The 19,548-nt window shown below is 42.1% G+C and overlaps 1 protein-coding gene and 1 long non-coding RNA gene across 5 annotated transcripts in view; one reads left to right on the forward strand and one right to left on the reverse strand.

The window, feature by feature from the left end:
• Positions 1-1,089: 1,089 nt before the first annotated feature.
• Positions 1,090-7,346, reverse strand: LOC140134975 (uncharacterized). 3 transcript variants are annotated; one of them, XR_011856439.1, is made up of 3 exons: positions 6,938-7,346; positions 4,786-4,875; positions 1,090-4,686 (listed from the first exon to the last, which is right to left on the reverse strand). It is a non-coding gene; the product is annotated as an uncharacterized lncRNA (long non-coding RNA). The 3 variants fall into 3 exon arrangements; XR_011856437.1 differs by having other exon boundaries at positions 1,090-4,875; XR_011856438.1 differs by having other exon boundaries at positions 1,090-4,992.
• The window catches only part of ZBTB16 (zinc finger and BTB domain containing 16), a 90,190-nt gene continuing 77,808 nt past the window's right edge, over positions 7,167-19,548 (forward strand). The window contains exons 1-2 of one of the 2 annotated variants that reach the window (XM_072155837.1): positions 7,167-7,315; positions 11,864-13,164. In XM_072155837.1, coding sequence (XP_072011938.1) covers positions 11,936-13,164 — 1,229 coding nt within the window. In that variant the 5' untranslated portion in view covers positions 7,167-7,315; positions 11,864-11,935. Of the gene's footprint in view, positions 7,316-9,212; positions 9,370-11,863; positions 13,165-19,548 lie in introns of those variants that run through there. The other variant, XM_072155838.1, reaches the window with a different exon arrangement.

Here is a 19,548-nt window from a genome sequence, read left to right on the forward strand (position 1 = left end):
ATGGTAGAACCACCTCTCATCTAGGTGTAGAGGATGCCTCCTGTCAATGGTGATGGTAGAACCACCTCTCCTCTAGGTGTAGAGGATGCCCCCTGTCTATGGTGATGGTAGAACCTCCTCTCCTCTAGGTGTAGAGGATGCCCCCTGTCTATGGTGATGGTAGAACCTCCTCTCCTCTAGGTGTAGAGGATGCTCCCTGTCTATGGGGATGGTAGAACTAGGTGTAGAGGATGCCCCCTGTCTATGATGATGCTTGAACTGCCTCTCCTCTAGGTGTAGAGGATAACCCCTTTCTATGGTGATGGTAAAACCACCTCATTGCCAAAGTTATGGCCCTTAAACTGCCACGTAAAAAAATTCACTGTAAAATGCTCGGTCACTAGAGGTAAAGGAGGGTAAGGAGGTAAATAATGCAACTAAGTCACTCAGAGCAGAAAGGGTGCACCAGGTTTTCAACTTTTCATGCTAAATACACATTTAGAGTTTTTTTGGGTAGAGTGGAGCCTGAACTACTTTATACCTCATCTTTCAAGCAATGTCAGCAGTTTTGAGTGGTTTTGATGTGGTAAAAACCATGTCTATTACAAATCCTTTTTAGTCTATACAGATAATTTTACCGACTTTTATTGCGCAAACACATTTGTTTTTTAAGCTGTGATCGGAGGGGGGAAGATTTCCGTAAAACGTGATAACAGAAAAATCTGTGTAGACATTCAGTATGTGACAAGTAGAACAATATGAAGTAGACCCAGAATCCGATAACTGACCTTTAAGAACTTCTCGCTTCATCTTCTACACAATGTGAGTGGGAAGACCAGATAGTGAATGGAAAGAAGGTCTAAATCATATTGTACAAAATTTCCTATTGATTCACAATGGGTGGTCAATATGAGTAGTTCTGGATAACGTGATCAAGTCTTCAGAAAGAACAAGTGGGTGGGGACATTGCACCAAAAATGTCCTCATCTTACTCTTTGATGAGCCTAGATGAGAATGTATATCACATTTACCTACTGACATATTTATAGACACGTGGAGGGAGTCATCGGGTTTCCTTTGCGTACAGGAATGACACATGGACTGGAATAGTAGTTGTATGTTGTGGTTTATTACAGTTGGATGATGTAACTTCTTTATTGCAATGTCATGGCTTCTGTAGTACTACAGTTATAAGAACTTCTTTACCACAGGAGTAACTTTATAGTATATGACTTCCTGCTTTTCTTCTTCCTTCTTCAGGAAGTTAAACTGTATTTATAGCTCGAGACTACAGTAATACTATAGCGGAATAACTGTATGTTGTAAGGATAGTGGGTTGTCCCTGTAATGTAAGCCCGAGCACTATTCCACCAGTTCTACAATTGCACAACCGACACTAGATCCTATATTGCAATGGGGCTATTTATGATGTACAGTATCTAGTGGCTGAATCTCTGACGTTAAAAACTGACGCTTTCTATCAGTCTGGAACCATTTCCAACCCATCCGCATTATCTATAGTCTATTGATTGATTAGTGAAAAACGGTTCAGTCTAGGGCAGGCTCTAGTTTTTAATGGATCAGTCACACAGTCTATTAAAATAATGGCTGTGGCACTGATCCATTTAAAGGAATTCATTTAGTATAGTCATGTGACATGCTTCTGTAATCAGGACTCTCCCTGTCAATAACTATACATGGGCGGCGCAATCAGGACTCTCACTGTCAAGCACTGTGTGTGGGCGGGGTAATCGGGACTCTCACTGTATGTAGGAGGGGCAATCAGGACTCTCACTGTATATAAATGTCTGTGGGACGGGTAATCAGGACTCTCATTGCCAATCAGTATGTGTGGGCTGGGTTTTCAGAACTTACTGTGTGAGGACAAATTAACCAGTTGTCTCATTGTAATTGGATGCTGTCATCTTTTACTGTCAATCACAAGATGTGGGAGAGGTTATCAAGACTCACTGTCAATCACTGGGTTTGGGCGGGGTCATCAGGACTCTGTCAATCAATAGGTATGGGTGAGGCTATCAGGACCTTTGTTGTCAATCACTGAGTAAGGATGGGGTCACAGGACTCACATTGTCCTCTCTAGAAGTTCTGGCAGGATTTACTCAGCTCTTTACTCCGAAATCCATTTCTTAAACATCTAATATCACAAAGTGCAGCGTCTAACATAGAAATTACCTGATAACTATCATTTTAATAACCCAAGGACTGTCTTATAGAAGAGTAGAGTATCAGTAATGCTGTGCATGAAACAATCCATCACATCCTCAGCATATAAATAGATAAAAAACACACAAATAACAATGCTGATACTGAAAAAAGATGTTATATACCTAATGCCAATGTAAATACAAGTTGTGGCATCACATAGGAACAAAATCTAATAAAATCTCATGTGGTTAAATTCTCCCACAAAATAGTATCCGTGCCGGTTCTAAGATTGTTGTTGCCTTCAGGAATTCTTGTCCATTCAATGGAGAAGAAGAAGTGAGGACAAGTCTCATTTACATCACAGCATCCAGCTATCAGAGAAGTTCTCACATCACAGACTACAGGAAACCTGTGCACAATGTATCCCGCAGTCACACAGAGCCCACCACATCATCTACACATGACATCCCATCTGCTTCCATCATACCCCATCACATGACAGTCCGCTGATTTGTTATGAATACTGTTGGTGTAATGCTACTAGTCCCAGGGTCAACATCTGCAAAGGTACTTACCTGTACTGTACACACAGGCGTGTGGCTTGTCACACCGGTGATACGTGTGCGTCCATCACATCACAGCGAGATCCAGAGAGGAACATTTACTATGGCATTTCCGCCATGTTGTGGCGCTCCTACCGCCTTTTCTTCTCTTCGTCCTATTTAGTAGCGCTGAGCACAAGATCCCCTGACTTAGGTCTGAAAGAAGGTTTTAGGTTTTCGAGTACAGCAACACAAAACGAAAGCCGTCTGGCGCTGCAAAGTGGCGACGGCTAAGCCAAAAGGAAAATGTTGCTGGTGAACTACTTGCACGCCGCCGGTTTGTCTATAGCACGGCCATTCTTGGAAAAATGGTAGGAGCTTCACAAATATTTTCGGCAGAACCCCACAAAATGAAAGCAGCACAGTATTGCAGCTGTTTGGTAATACCACGGACAGGGAGAACAACAGTTTCCGTACATGCAGTCTTCAGGGTGAGTTCACATGTTGCAGTTAAAAATATTTCTCAAGTGTATCAGCATCAGTTTTGATGTCGTTTTAGCTGCAGTTTCTTAATTTAATCACATTTATTGAACTGGTTTTAACCAGCTTAATAAAAACAATGCACGTAAAAAAACTGCTGGAAATAGCTGAACACAACGAATACAGGATGAATATGGTGACAGATTTTGTAAGTATCCTGCTGCTTCATCAATAAAGAGGAACAGAACCCCCATTCTTATGATCAATGGAGATACCAGTGGTCAGACCGCCACTAAAAATAATCTTACCACCACTGTTGATAGGGATAACAATAAAACACGGGACAACCCCTATCCAAGGATAGTGGTTAACAAACTGATCGGTGGGGTTCAGCTCCTAATGGGCAAGTGTTGTTGCTCTAACCATTAGTGAGAACTGGATCCCATTCTCTTTATTACTGGGGGTTCCATTCCCGTAATCATTGGGGATCTGACTCCTGGAATGGGACCCCCAGGAATCCAGCTTGTTATAACTTAGTTTCAACAGATTTTAATTTTATGGAATTCAAAAAATGGTAGCGAAAAGGCACAAAGTTCCCCAACCAGGGGCAGAAATATAAGTAAATTATGCGGTGCATAGGTATAGATGGGTCCAGTGGCGTAACTAGGTGAGGCAGCTTCCCACTTAAATATTATATATATACTGTATACTCACACATGCAAGTTACAATCACACATTTATAAACATAGGTACATGTATACATATAGAGCATATACACACACATACAGTGACATATACAAACACATAGACTATATACACACATACAGTATATGCAGGCACCATTAACCGTAAAACACATACAGCATATACACAACACAGCTCAGATAACCTCATCAATATGGGATAACTTAAATAGTTTGTACAACCCCTTTAAGGTTTTGCTGTCTTTGCCGATACCGTTCCTCTTTTCAATGAGGCGTGTCCTTAAAGGGATTGTCCGATATTAATAAAAACTTTACTGGTTAGCTGTGAAAAAAAAAAAATAATAAACCTATACTTACCTCAATTGACGCTCCTATTATCCCGTCCCTCAATTCCGGCAGCTTCCAGTGGCCTGGCCATCCTCTACCCCATGAGCCCTGGTGGGCGTGCCAAGTGGGTGGAATTGTCAGAGAGGAACTGCCGTGCTCCTGTAAACAAACAGGCACGCCAGCGACAGACAGTGGCGTGGGACACTAGTTAAGTAATCTTGAACCCCTTTAACGTGGCACATTCACTACTGATTGTATAACTTACTGTGGACTGTGGACCACCCCCAAATGGTTACACCTGGTATCCCAAACATTTTATAAGTAGGAATAACAGAGGAACAGCACAGGAAAAGATGCCATAGGGTTGTTATTTACAAGGGGAAAAAAAAACAGACCTTTCAAAAGAGACGCAAGGTCCTTTTTACATTTTTATCTTCTGTGCTTAGACTCTCTGTACATTCTTTCTGGTTTGGCATCTGTGGTGTAATCTGTGTAAAGTACATGTAATTAAACCCATATACTGAATAAAAGAAATAGAAGGGCTGCAATATTAGAAGGAGAAAAAAAAACCCATGAAAAACACCTACAAAACATTTCCAAAATTCAGCTAATACACCAGCCGACATCCATCCATCAGGAGAGAGATACGGGACTCTTGACTTATCTCTTCTGCAGAGCTATAAGAGGAATCAGTCAAGGGATAAACATTATGACAAGCGCACATTCACACTGTAACATCTTTCATCTTCGTCCTCTGTACATTCTCTTCTAATATGATACACACTGGATTTTGGCTACAAAATATACAATAACTATTCTTATCAATAAGAGGAACTACAATTTCCAGCAAGACCATCCACTTCCCCCCATGGTAAATGGACTACAGGTCCCAGCAAGCCAACATTCTGTCCCCAAAACAGCAGTTGATGCCCTTCAGCCTATTCTTAACATATTCCAGGGGTGAACTACAAGTCCCAGGATGCCTATCCTGCCACGCCAGTTAATACTAGCAGCTGATTCTCTTCCATAAAGCTTTTTTTTTGTATAACTAAATATTATTCCCCTAGAGAGCAGGCGATGTCCTCCAGCCCACTGGTTTCTACATATATTTATGCTGAACTACTTTCCCAGCATTTCCCACCTTGCTACCAAATGTAAATCACACGTTTCATTTTTTACTTTTTTCCGTAAAACTGTTGCTGTACTAGTCCCTGACACCAGGTGATGCCTCCTGCCTATTCCTTCCATGTTTCCGTGCTGCACTACAAGTTCCAGGATGTCTACACCTACACCTACCAGCTAATTCTCTTCCATAATCTTACGTAGAACTAAAAACTAAACACTTCCCCTAGAAAGCATCTGATGTCTTCCAGATCTCTCTGGTTGTATAATTATATTTATTTTAGCTGAACTACAATTCCCAGCACGACCAAGCTTGTTAAAAATAAAAAATTACCAAAGCCTGCCCTCCGGGCTATGCATTTCTGTAAAAATTTGCTGAACTACAACTCCCAGCATGAGAACTACAAATCCCAGCAAGACCCATCCTTCATACCAAATCCCACCCTCCAAATACTCCCCTTTTCCATAAACCTCTGATGAACTACAAATCCCAGCGTGCTCTGTCCCCAGACACCAGATGATACCCACTACCCTGCCTATTCTTTTCCATATTCTTTATTTAACCATTTGGCTGAACTACAAATCCCAGCATGCCCATCCTTCCAGCCAAGTCCAAACATCACCCTCCAAAAGATTTCCTTTTCCATAAAAAATTGCTGAACTACAAGTCCCAGCATGCTCTGTCCCCAGACACCAGAGGATACTGACCATCCATGCCAATGCTTTTCTGTATTTTTACTCTTAAACCTAGCCGCACTACAAATCCCAGCAAGACCCATCCTTACTACCAAATCCCAACCTCCAAAAACTCCCCTTTCCCATAAACCTTTGCTGTACTACAAGTCCCAGCATGCTCTGATCCCCAGATACCAGATGATACTGATTATCCATGCCAATTCTTTTCCATATTATTTACTCATAAATTTAGCTGTGCAACAAATCCCAGCAAGACCCATCCTTCATACCAAATCCCACCCTCCAAACACTGCCCTTTTCCATAAACCTTTGATGAACTACAAATCCCAGCATGCTCTGTCCGCAGACAGCAGATGATACCCACTTCCCCGCCTATTCTTCTCCATATCTTTATTTAACCATTTGGCTGAACTACAAATCCCAGAATGCCCATCCTTCCTACCAAATCCAAACATCACCCTCCAAAATCTCACCTTTTCCCACAAACCTTTGCTGTACTACAAGTCCCAGCATGCTCTGATCCCCAGATACCAAATTATTACCCCTATTTTTTCCCCTATTTTAGTTATTTATTTGGCTGAACTACAAATCCCAGCATGCTCTGTCCCCAGACAACAGATGATACTGCCAATTCTTTTCCGTATTTTTACCCTTAAATTTAGCTGAACTACAAATCCCAGCATGCCCATCCTTACTACCAAATCCCACCCTACAAAAACTCCCCTTTTCCATAAACCTTTGCTGCACTACAAGTCCCAGAATGCTCTGATCCCCAGATAAGAGATGATACCCACTGCCCTGCCTATTCTTTACCCTGTTTTTGTTATTTATTTGGCTGAACTACAAGTCCCAGCATGCTCAGACAACAGATGATACCCACACCCTACATACCCCTGTCCTCCCATCCCAGGTGATGCTCACCAACACAAAAAAGTTTTTGTTTCTTAATGGGTCATCCTGGGAGCTGTAGTCCCACAGGGGCAGTGGTGACCCGCGCTGAGCTCCGCTGCCTCCTCTCTCCATCCAGGCTGACAGCTCTCAGCATCTCTCGCCCGTCTCTGCCAGTAGTAAATATGGCGGCGGGGCTGATCCATTATCTGGGGAGAGGGGGGGGGAGACATGTGTTCCAGGCGCCGTGCGTGACGTCACCGCTGTGTTGATTTGCTAACCTTAAAGGAGAGAGGAGCTAGTGAGCATGAGAGCGGGCACTGCGAACTGCCGGAGCCGGCTGCTGCTGCCATCTCCATAGACACTCACACACACACATACATGCCTGCAGACACAGCTCCATCCGCACAGGTGAGTAGAGCCCAGAGTGTGAGTGCACACTCCATCCCTTCACCGCTCCTGTCACTCACATTCAACTATATTCTTACATTGTTGCTCCCCCCCCCCCCAACCTCATACAAACTTGTTTCCCTCCCATGTGTATGTGCTGTGATTGTCACATTGTATCCATCCCCTGCACTTTCCCACTTACTTTATTGTCGCATGCGTCTTATTTCAATGCTCCCGGTTTAAAGGGCTGCTCCATCCTCCAGACAGTGCAATGTGGCATGCATAATTATGACTTGTTTATGTCTGCAAGGAGAAGGGATCTGAGGGGTCTACTTCTTCATCTTCTTCATCATCATCTGCTTCTCCCAGGGAAAGTCTTATTCATCTGTTGAGTCTTCCCTATTGATCCATCCTTCTCCTTGTCTCCCATCCCTGATACATTTTTTGGGAGTCTTTGGTTATTTGATGCATTCTGGATACTCACGTACAATGCTACTGGTGATGTAGCCCGTCTCATCCGAAAGCATCCCCCTAAGGGTTAATCAATCCCAGCCAATAATAATCCGGACAGCGATTATTTTTGTGTCATATTTCCTTTTTACTAACCCCTCTCCAACTAGTTTCGCCTAGTGATAAAGGGCTTTAATAGTTGACTCATTAACCCTTCAGAGTCATCAATAGGAGCTCAGTCGATGTCCCCCTCCCCCCCCCCCCCTCCCTGGGTCTCTATACTTTGTTATTGCCCCCCTTCTTCATACTATACTCTGATGCTAGAAGTTGCCATTGTCTCGCGTCTTGTCTCTTTTTCGCAGTTTGTTGCTGGAAACGCTTACACGTCCATAAACCGGGGCAGAAATAGAATTTCTTTTATGGATGGGACTGAACTGTAGCCCATATTTTAACACATCATAAATTAGACGTAACACTTTTTTTTTTCGTCTTCTGCCTTTACTCTGGGGTTGTAGACAGTTTCCTCCTCTGTTCCGTTATCAAATACCTTGTATTATCTTCTACCTGATTGATAAGCGGCGCAGGTGTCAAGGTATGTTAAAGGGCGGGGGGGGGGGTATATTTATTTTTTTCCGGTGGGGGGGGAAGCTCCAGTTTCCATCCTTGTGACCCCCTCCGCACTGTAGAACTGCCTTGTACTTTGCTACAGACAAAAACATTCTTGCCTTTGGCCACACAATAGGACCAGCCGCTATTGTAGGTTGTGATATGTGTGTGTGTGGGGGGGGGGGTCTGTTTTCTTAACCCCTTTTATCTTGACTTATATGTGTGTTTTTTGATCCATCTTTTGGGGTTTGCTTATTGTGAAGCCCCGTCCTTCATGGTGGATCCTGTATTTCAGACAGATGTGATAGTGTTTGACTTGGACCTGTAGGAATGTTGGCTAACTTGAGTCACAATAATATGTTCTGGCTTCATGGTGTGAATGTAAACCAGGCAGTAGGAGGACATAGCAGTGGTTTCTTCTTGTTTCTGGTTCCGTCAGGTCCATATAATAATGGGATTTCTTATCTGGGCATCTGGTAGTGGAGCAGGTAAATATTCTATAGGGGGTGGGAAGCTTTATTATTCTGCTGTAACTTTACAAAAAAAAAATTGCTAATATCTAGCCTTAAAATTCTGTAGATGTAGCAGAGCTGTGGCGCTACACTGTCTGTGTCATGTTATATTCTGCAAAACTAGAATATTAGATTGTGTATTTGCTACATTTCTGCCTCCTAGATTCTAAATGTGATCACTGTCCCCTCCACCCAGACCCCTGCGCATATATGAAGTTAATTGAAGGCTATAGCAATTGCCTCTATCGCCTCTTGTATGGCCATGAGGAGGCGCTGTACTACATTTTGGAGCAGTTTTAAGGAGCAAATGATGGCAATTAAAGGCACAGTCCCCTTTCATCTTTCTCAAGTATAAGAGGACTGGTGAGAATTGCGGTGACTGAATGCTTTGCATTGCCATATTGCAAACATTGAGACCCCCCGGTTACATGGATTTAAGGGAAACTTTGGAAGATTTCTTATAACCTGACAGACAGCGTGCTGGTGACTGATGAGCTGTATTGATTGGTAATGTGGAGTATGAATATTCATTTCTGTATTTTAAAGGTCACCGTCCCTTTAATTTGTGATCTATTGCTATTGTTTTTTTTTTTTTTATGTTAAATCCCAGCTTTGTGCTAGTTTTGGGTTACAGAAGGGGGGTTTGTTACACACAGATCATGGTGTTGTTACAATGTCACATTTTCCGGCTTCATTTGTCTTAATAGAATCTAAACAATAAATATAATAATAAACAATTACTATAATAATCTTCCAGTGCAAACAGTCCATTACCTCATCCCAGAATTTGCTTCTAAGTTTGTGGAGCTCCTCAATAAATCCATATTGCACATGGGATATGATTAACCCCTTGTGCCCCGAGGTGCAGCAATAGATTTAATGTTCAAGCCTTTATATTTTTCTTTTTTACGCTTTGTACTTTTTGTTACACAAACTTCAATTGTCGCCATTATTCTGAAGCTGACAGGTCCAATAAAGCATCATCCCTCCCGACTGCATGTTCTTTTGTTACTGAGGAAAGCAAAACCTGTGTTTATGGCTGCTACTGGTCTGTGAGCGAGAGAGTTGGACACAAAAAAAGTAAATGCCCTCTCTGGCATTATTTATGGGCGCATTTAGACAATTTATAATATTTTTTTTTTTGGGTGGGGGAGAGGCAATTTCTTGCCATTTGTCTTCCTCTTCTACACCAATAGTACAAAATTATATGAACCGGAGCGGAAGACAAAACGAATTTGGGACAAAAAAAAACCTGTAAAACCTGACATGTTGATGGAAATGTATATATTTGCAAAAGCTCCTCCTATACAAAGTATCTACATTGAAATTGTCATTTGGAGACTTAACTGATGCTGTATATGATACATTGTCACCTCGTCTTCCTTCTCCAAGGCCAAATATTTGCTTTATTATTTCATTGCTGGAGTCGGATTTCTCTGAATGAAAAATTTTGAACGGAGTGTACGGAAACGCAGCGCTTGCTGTATTGAGATGAATGAAAGTGACATTTTTACAGTACATCTGTCACATATTTGGGGTAGAAGTTATGGAATTCGGAATGATATTTCTGAGTATGGTATCGGATTTCCAAAGTGATTTAGACTAATGTTGTGTATTCCTTTTATATGCAGATGTAGCAGAGCTGAATTTACCTTTGGTTATCTATTACGGTGAAACACAAAATTGCATTGAAACTGATCAGTATAGACAATATATATTGTATCTGCTCTGGATAAGTGGGTGATCTTCTCTATAAGAAGGTGTTGTACATTGTTCAATCATTTATTTCTGCTGTAAATCCACAGAATCATGTGATACTTTGTGTTCTATGTGTCATATCCCTAGTTATGGTGTCTTAGGATTTTTTTTTTCTTTTGGCTCAGTTATCATGATGCAGATGTGAACAGAGCCTTATATTAGCATGCTTGTACCCTCTGATCCTGTTAGTCACTGGTATGTACATTCATCTTCCTCCGGGCTTATTTTGTCTATTGTACTATGTGTACCGCCTCAGTACTTTACACTGTAGCTTCACCTTGTGTAGTTTTGGATTTGTCTATGTATTACACATCTACAATTTTCACTCCATTTTATTTTCCCCCTCTGGAATGGTATTGACAAGAGAAGGGGGTGAAAAACGTTCCTTCTCTCATCATTTGTTATGTCACTAATGAAGACATTACACATCATTGCTGCTAGCACAAATCCCTGTGGATCTCCACTTACTAACCTCTTCTTCCTCCGAATCTCTTGCATCTACTAAGACCCCTCCTGACCCTTGTCCTTCAACAGATTTTTATGTCTCTTGTATTACCTTCAGGGTCCGTCATGTGACACACATTGTAAAGTCTCCTTAAGTAAACTTTTTCTCCTGTTTGAACAAATGCCTTAACAATGGGGGGGGGGGGGAAATCCACAAATTTGGACATATCTAGCTTTTGAGTTCTGATCTATGGCCTTTTTGTGTTGTGGACTATTTGGACAAGATGTGTGTTGCTTATAGTACGCCATACTCTTGGCTATTTTGGTAGTGCATTATGGTGTTATGTTGAAGACTTCAAACTTGATTCGAAACCCCTCCCGAGTATCTCTCCTGAATGGCTAAGTGGCCATGGATACTACTACTGTCTGATACAAGATTAATGGATAGATTGTGAGGATCAGTTCAGTCGGGGGTTATTGGACCTTGTTATCAGAATCTCACACCTTACCACACGGTGAACTCAGGTTTTTTTTTTTTTTTTGTTTTTTTTTTTTGGACCAACCCCTTTAAGCTGCATGTAGTGCATATGCCTTTAAAAGGGTTTGGGGAAAGCATTGCCACCTTCAGTAATGACTGGGTGATGTTGGCTGTGTAACCACATAAGACTTGCACCATTGTAGCCATAAAAGTTATTGAAAAGTTACCATTTTGGATGGACTCCTTACTGGTTTGTATATTTATGTGTGTTATCCATGTATCTATACTAGTCTCTCAACGCTTGTTTTTCTTCTCTCACAGGTCCATTGGTTTCAGAGTTTGCCCCACCATATCAAGCAACAGAGAGACTAATGACTGGACCCCAGGAGAATTATGGATTTGACTAATATGGGTATGATACAGTTGCAGAACCCCAATCACCCCACAGGGCTTCTCCTAAAAGCCAACCAGATGCGGTTGGCAGGGACGCTCTGTGATGTGGTGATCATGGTGGATACTCAAGAGTTTCATGCCCATAGGACAGTATTGGCTTGTACCAGTAAGATGTTTGAAATCCTCTTCCACCGTAGCAGCCAGCATTACACATTGGACTTTTTGTCGCCAAAGACTTTTCAACAGATTTTGGAGTATGCTTACACTGCCACTCTGCAGGCCAAGGTGGAAGATCTAGATGACCTCCTGTATGCAGCAGAAATTCTAGAAATTGAGTACTTGGAAGAGCAATGTCTGAAGATTCTAGAAACCATTCAAGCTTCAGAAGAGAACGATGGAGATCTTTGCTCAAGTGAGAGGGCCGTGGATGATGAAGAAGACAGAAAATCGAGATTTATTAAAAATATGTTGAACGCAAAGCATTCCAGTGAAGAAAGTGGCTATGCCAGCATGGGCAATCAGAGCTTGGTGGATCAGAGTCCATCAGTGTCTACGTCCTACGGACTTTCTGGTATGAGTCCAACCAAGACTGCTGTGGATAGTTTAATGACCATAGGCCAGTCATTGCTCCAAGGAGCACTACAACAAAATGCTCTAGACTTGCACTCCACGAGCAGACTTCAAGGTCTTGCCGAGGTGAAAACAGAAGTTATGCAGGTTGATGAAGGCACCAACCATGATAGCCCAACTGCGGAATCCAGTGCATCTGGAGGAGACAAATCAGATGATAAGGCCAAGGAGAGTCCGGGTACCCCAACCCGCAGCAGTGTCATCACAAGTGCTCGAGATCTTAACTTTAACCGAGATGAAAATGCTCCTGACCAGTCTTTGGAATTGAGTCAAGGTTTTCACCTTGCGCAAGAACATGCGCTTGCCCATGCAGAGAAACATCTAAGTGTCTACTCCGTCCTACCAAACCATAAGGGTGAATCCATGATCAGTGTGCCAACATCCATGGCTTCTGCTCTTCACATGCAACCAGCGCTGGCTGTATCAATGGACTTTAGTGCATATGGCGGACTTCTTCCTCAAGGCTTCATTCAGCGAGAGCTGTTTAATAAGCTAGGCGAAATAGCTGCGGGGATGAAGAATGACGGTAGAAACCTCAGCGAAAGATGCAGCGTGTGTGGAGCAAACCTTCCAGACAATGACTCTATTGAACATCACAGGTAAGGTTATATAATCGTTCTTTGTAGAATTTAGCATATTTTGTTTCTTCATTGTGATTGACTAATAAAGTTGAGTAATGCAAGATGATCACAATAATTGTGTACAGACACAAATGAGCCCGGCTTTATTCTGCACAATCGGATGAGTTGCTAACTATTATCTTATTGTTCTGGATACATTTGTATTCATCAGTATATCCTTTGTTTAAAACATTGAAGACTCCGATTTCTGCTACATATACGTATTTGTAACACATAAAGCAGAGTACCAATGACTGAAGTGCTCTGGATGAGCAACGGCCATTTCTTCCCCCTTCAAAGCAGCCCCAATCTTTGCATTTCTGTTTTTAAGGATTAATATGGGGCTAATTGTCTATTTCATTCATTAGGTTGGAGAAACAACAGGAATGTGTGTTTAATGTTTCTGAAGAAACCTTTTCGGGGTATGTTCACATTGCAAGGGTATGACCCATTGACAAATGTGGGTCAAAATCCACTGTCGGCTTTTTGCCCTACATTTTGAAAGACTTGCCTAATATTCCTAGTGTTGGGTAAATGGGGCAGGTTTTTCAGCAAAAACGGGTCTCTGCAGAGCCCCATTGATATTGGTGGTAGAAGGTCACTGATTTTCTGCCTATTTGGGGATTTTTTTCTGTGCATTTGATACAGTTCTTGAGACTTGGCAAGAAAAATGTAATGACACCAGAACAGGTGAGGCCTCATGAATGAAAATGGCCGTATATAAGCTTGGCCTACGGTCCTATTCATTACAAAAGGCAATATGGCCATCCATTTTAATGGCTGTAATGTGCAACATACCGTACCTTAAGTGGGAAAATTATAGAGCATGTCCTATTTCCTCATACATTTCCGTTTCGTACACCCCATAGAAGTCTATGTGAACATGGAAAATATGGGTTGCATACAATTGTACACCATTTGTACATGCAGTATTCAGTCAGCCATAATCTGACAGCCCACTGTGTTTTATACTGATACAGTGCCATACGGGCAAAAAAACGTCCTGTATTTACGACCAAAATACAGCTGTATGTACAGAACAGGAAAAAACATACGGTCGTGTGCACAAGACTGACTCTTTAGCTTGCCAGATCCACATCTGGCTTTGGCTCAAAAATCTGCCCGTTGGTCTGCACCTACTTTAACCTTAGTGGCTGTCTGCCTCTGATACTTGAGAGTATTTGGCACATTTTCAGCCAATTTTAAAGGGACATTTGGTTGGCAAAAAATGGAGCAAGAGGCATTAAAATACTGTTCCCGATGATTAAGTTTTCCATCTTGTCTGAAAAGGGGGTGTGACTTCAGGAGAAGGGGCGTTGACCTCAGGAAAAGGGCATGGCTTAGTTTGTGCATCATAAAATTCAGTCCAAAACTAGACCTATGGTTAGCTGGTCTAAATAATACTCCACAGTAATAACCTACTCCAGATCCATCATCCTGCATGATTTATCTGGCACAGTCCGCACTGATCTAGTCACCGACAATTTTCCCGTGTGTGTATACAAATATTGCTATATGATGGAACCTCTTGACTCCCGGGATTGGGAAAGACTTAAGTCAGTTGAATTCTGCCGATAACCCTGCAAAGTTAATCCAGAGAGAGACCAGTCTAATTTTAGGTCCTTTTAAACTCCCTTCCCCAGTGCCCATGACGACTAGTTTTATGATTGTTACAGTGTCATAGACTATGGGAAAGATCATTCCCTATTTTCTGAAATTGAATAACATTTTCCATATTTTTGCGTTTGAATGACTTGTGGTGGGCATCTCTGCTACAAATACGTATATGTAGCAGAAATTGGAGTACCCATGACTGAAGTGATCTGGATTAGCAAGGGCCATTGGCAGCAGTCAACCAATTTGTGTGCCATACAGGTACCATTTCTTCCCCATTCAAAGGAGCCCCAATCTTTGCATTTCTGTTTTTAAGGATTTAATATGGGGCTTATTGTCTATTTCATCCATTAGGTTGGAGAAACAACAGGAATGTGTGTTTAATGTTTCTGAAGAAACCTTTTCAGGGTATGTTCACATTGCAAGGGTATGACCCATTGACAAATGTGGGTCAAAATCCACTGTGGCTTTTTGACATACATTTTGAAAGACTTAACCAACATTCCTAGTGTTTGGTAAATGGGGCACAAATTTTTTGGCACAAATTTAAAATTGTGCAATTTTGGCAATGTGAATTAAAAATTGAGACCTATGCATGTGTGAACAAGGCCAACTCCATATTGAGAAATCCTTTAATTTTATCTTTCTGGCATCAAATTCTGATTTGCTTACTACACATTTTTAAAAATACTTCTGTCATTCATCCCAGTACTTGCTTCTTGTGGAAAATCTGTTTTGGAGGACTATAGGGTGTTCTAGACCAATTTCCAGGACAACTGGAGAAACTATTGATTGGAATGAATAGATTTGGTCCTGAACTGAATCTTTTTGAAAAATTTGGCAAAGGTGATTCTTTGAGGATATAGCCACATAATTCTGCCATTTGTAGCCTTCCCATATGGAAGGATAGCATCTAAGACCCATGTTTAATAGATGGGGTGGCTGGGCATGCATCCTAAAGTCTGCAGGATGGCTGTAAATAGTAAAAAGTAAGTTCACACAATCAAAGGCACATTATATTATTTAAGTAGTTTTTATTCAGCATTCTATAAAGGCAGGGATGGATTATACCGGGGCCCCCACCAGCATTGTCCAACAGTCAGTTCACAGCCAACTGTCTCTGGGAGTGATGCGCTCTTGCACCTTCCTCCAAGCTGTGGCAGGTGTCACGTGGGACTGGTGTGGTGGCTAGGACTAGTATTCACTACTACTGCCACTGTGCCAGTTAGGCTAACATGCAAGTAGGAGAACATTTAGAATATTAATTATAATTTAAAATGGTTATGTGTACCGCAGGGCTACATTCAGTCAGGCCCCATGCCATATTTTATGTCCAGGTGCCTCTACCTACCTTAATCCGGCCATGTATACCAGGTACATACCACTTCATATGACTGGATTGGCACTTTTTAGCAGCCTTCATCATCTCTTTAGATTTTGTCCTGCAATTTTCGATAATGTGTCTCCTTTCTGAGCCCTTTTAGAATATTTAATTGTGTTCTTTTTTCCTTGCCTAAGCAGACTGTTTATCAATGTTCCCAGGGGATTCACGAATGATCTGTGCCCAATTATAGAACCCCCTCTAGGTACCTTCTTTATTTTATTTCCCATACGCAGTCCGTACCAGTTTCCAAATCCAGTCTGCCGCCTCATCTGTACAGTACACACTGTCACATCGGAGATAATTTGCACAAACTTCCAGATCTTAATCATCGGGAACAGGGAACTGTAAGAGGACACAATGTACTAGCTAAACACAGTAGCCCATTGGCCATTCACAAAAGTTAATCATCACGGTGCTCGGCATAATGCGATGATGCTAGGTGTGGGATGGAGGAGCACACGTGTGAGGTGTGGCGTACTTGTGTGTAACATTTTGTTCTTTTCAGTACCCAGCCATTAAAGGTACAGTACAGCACTTGAACATTTGTGGGTGTGTTTGTACATTAGTTATTTGGGACGGGTGATGCATGCAATCTGTATTGAATGTGATCATTGCTGGCTTGTTTACCTTTCTGTTTTATGAAGGAAACCTGTTTCTACGGAGAATGAACAGTAAATGATATGTAGCACAGCCTATAAATAAATGGGAATTCTATGGCATGAAGTCTGTGCTGAGAATAACATTATTAAAGAAGTCAGTAATATAATGTCATTTATATTTTTGATCTTTTGTACCTTAAGAAAAACTTTTTTTTTTTTTTTTTTTTGCCATCATGATGACTTGCACCTCCCTTCTTTATGCTATATTAAAGAAACTTCAAAGGGAACCTGTCAGCAGCAAGTGACCTAATAAACCACTACCAGTATGTTGCCAAGTAGCTGAATACCTTCCAGATCATGTTTCTTTCATGGCGCAGTGTAGTAGTCTCAACCATAAAATCCCTTTTGCAGTGAGATGTAAACTGGTTGTATAAAGTCAAGGAGGTGGAGATTTTATCACTGAAGTCAAGCTCTCTCTTCCAAAGAAAGCCCCTTTCACTGTAATTGATGGTCCTGCACCCTAAGGCATCACTAACCAGATCTCCTGAAGTCCGGTGCATGATATCAATTACAGAGGAGGAAGCTTTCAGCACTCCACACCTTAGACTTCAGTGTCAAACTCTCCGCCTCCTTGACTTTATACAACCAATTTACAGCTCGCTTCAAAGTTGTTGTTTTTTTTGATGTTTGTCTGTTACTGGTAGTATTTTATTAGGCCAATTGCTAATGAAGAGGCAGTCAAGGTGTAAATGCAATGCAATATCTGCAAGCAGCCTCTTTTAGAGAAGATGAAGCTAGGAAGATATCACATAGTGTCCTAGCTACAGGTAGCTTGTTAAAGGGAACCTGTCACCAGGAGAGCCATTTTTAGCACTCCCCCAGGCCCCACAGAGCATAGTACATACACTGCCAACGTGTTTTTGTATTAAAAATTGGTTTTACAGAAAAAAAGATGTGTTATATTGAACCTTTCATTAGCATCTGCTGTATGACTAGGCAGTTGCCCAAAGGGCGGGGCTGGAAAGGAGCAGTCCCCCCCCCCACCCCCACCCTTGGGGAAACATGTGACCTTTTCAAATATATGAATAACTCCCCACACTCGGGATTGGCTGTAGAGGAGCAGGGGGAGTCGCTAAGCCAAGTGATGGGTGTTTTCATATATTTGAAAAGGTCACATGGAGGTCACAAGGGTGGGGGGAACTGGTCCTTTCCAGCCCCTCCCATTTGGCAACTGCCTAGTCACACAGCACATGCTCTGTGGAGACTGGGGGAGTGCTTAAAATGCGTCTCCTGGTGACAGGTTCCCTTTAAAGAGCAGGAGGAGTAGAGCACAATGAGGGGCTTAAAGAGGACCTGTCACCAAGAAATTCGGCACTGGAAACTGTTTGCTAAAGTAACCTCCGATAAACCTCCGATAACGCTATCTTAACACTGCTGCGGAGTACAATAGAAATGCCTGACCACTCTCAAAGCTGTCCGGTGTATTCATGAGGGGCAGTCCAAGGCACTGCCTCTTCCCGGACCGCCCCGATAGGCCGGTGGTGACTGCCGTGTGTCATGCGGCAGTCACCGCCCACAATCCTGCCCCCTCATGAATACACCGGACAGCTTTGCGAGCGGTCCGGCATTTACATTGTACTCCGCCGCAGTGTTAGTTAGTGTTATCGGAGGTTGCTGCATTTGTTTTGGCACTAGGAGCTGCTTACTTTAGGAAGAAGCTCCTAATGCCAAATTTCTGGGTGACTGGTCCTCTTTAAGCACGCCAGTCCGTTATAGAGCAGTAAGAGCTGAGAATATTGTGTATAAAGGGTTTTATCTGTAGGTGGCATGTTATAGAGTAGGAAAAGCCAAGTACATGAACATAAAGCTTGGTGCAGACAAGTATGACTTTGGGTATGAATTAATTTTCAGGGTCCAATCTATGGACCAACAAATAGATTTGCTTGTCTCTAAAGATGAGTGTACCTGCCGTTCCAGTTTGGGTTCAGCTGTGCAACCGGGACATGTTGGCAGCCAATCCGGCAAATTGACCCCCATAGCAACTCTCCATGCCTATGATTGTCCAATTCAGCAATATGCCCGGGTCATGCGGAAGGTCCACTCATCTCTACTGGTAATTGTCTTTCTAAACACACTTGAACCACAGAGGCTGTCAATCACAAAGCAGGACCGCCCTCTGGACACCTGAGTCCAGGATAAGTATATGCTTATTGGTAATGAACTTTTGTCTATGACTTGCTCCGCTTTTTTGCTCTATAGCAATCTATTAACTGCACTGTGTTTCTTGGTATTCTGTGCCTTTTTAAAATGATAACCTATAATTCAGGCCAAAAATGATGCATAGGACTGCATTTTTTTCTTTTTCCATCCCACGCATTTGAAATGTTGTCATGCAAACCTGGTGATGAAAGTAGTTAAACCTTGCAAGTTACATCTTCTTCCACCCCCCCCCCCCCACCCCTTTTGATGGAGGAAGTTCTCATGATTTCATGTATCGGTGCACGTTACTTTGTGTTCTCAGATGTGGAATGAAGTGGTGCTAACCTTGTCATCTTACAGTAGACTACAGTAGATTCCTGCACACTGAGTCAGGGCTTTTTATATTTTAGCTGTGGTAACGTGTTAAGCATCTCTTTATTTGTGCATCCAGGTAAGATGGGGTTAAGGAACACAGTCTATTGTAGGTGAAAGTTGAAGGTTCCATGGTTCCTTTAGGATCATTGAGGACTATTGGTGTTGTAAACGCGATCATAAACCCAAGGCTTA

This window comes from Engystomops pustulosus, chromosome 6, assembly GCF_040894005.1.
Source record: "Engystomops pustulosus chromosome 6, aEngPut4.maternal, whole genome shotgun sequence".
Lineage (NCBI taxonomy): Eukaryota > Metazoa > Chordata > Amphibia > Anura > Leptodactylidae > Engystomops > Engystomops pustulosus.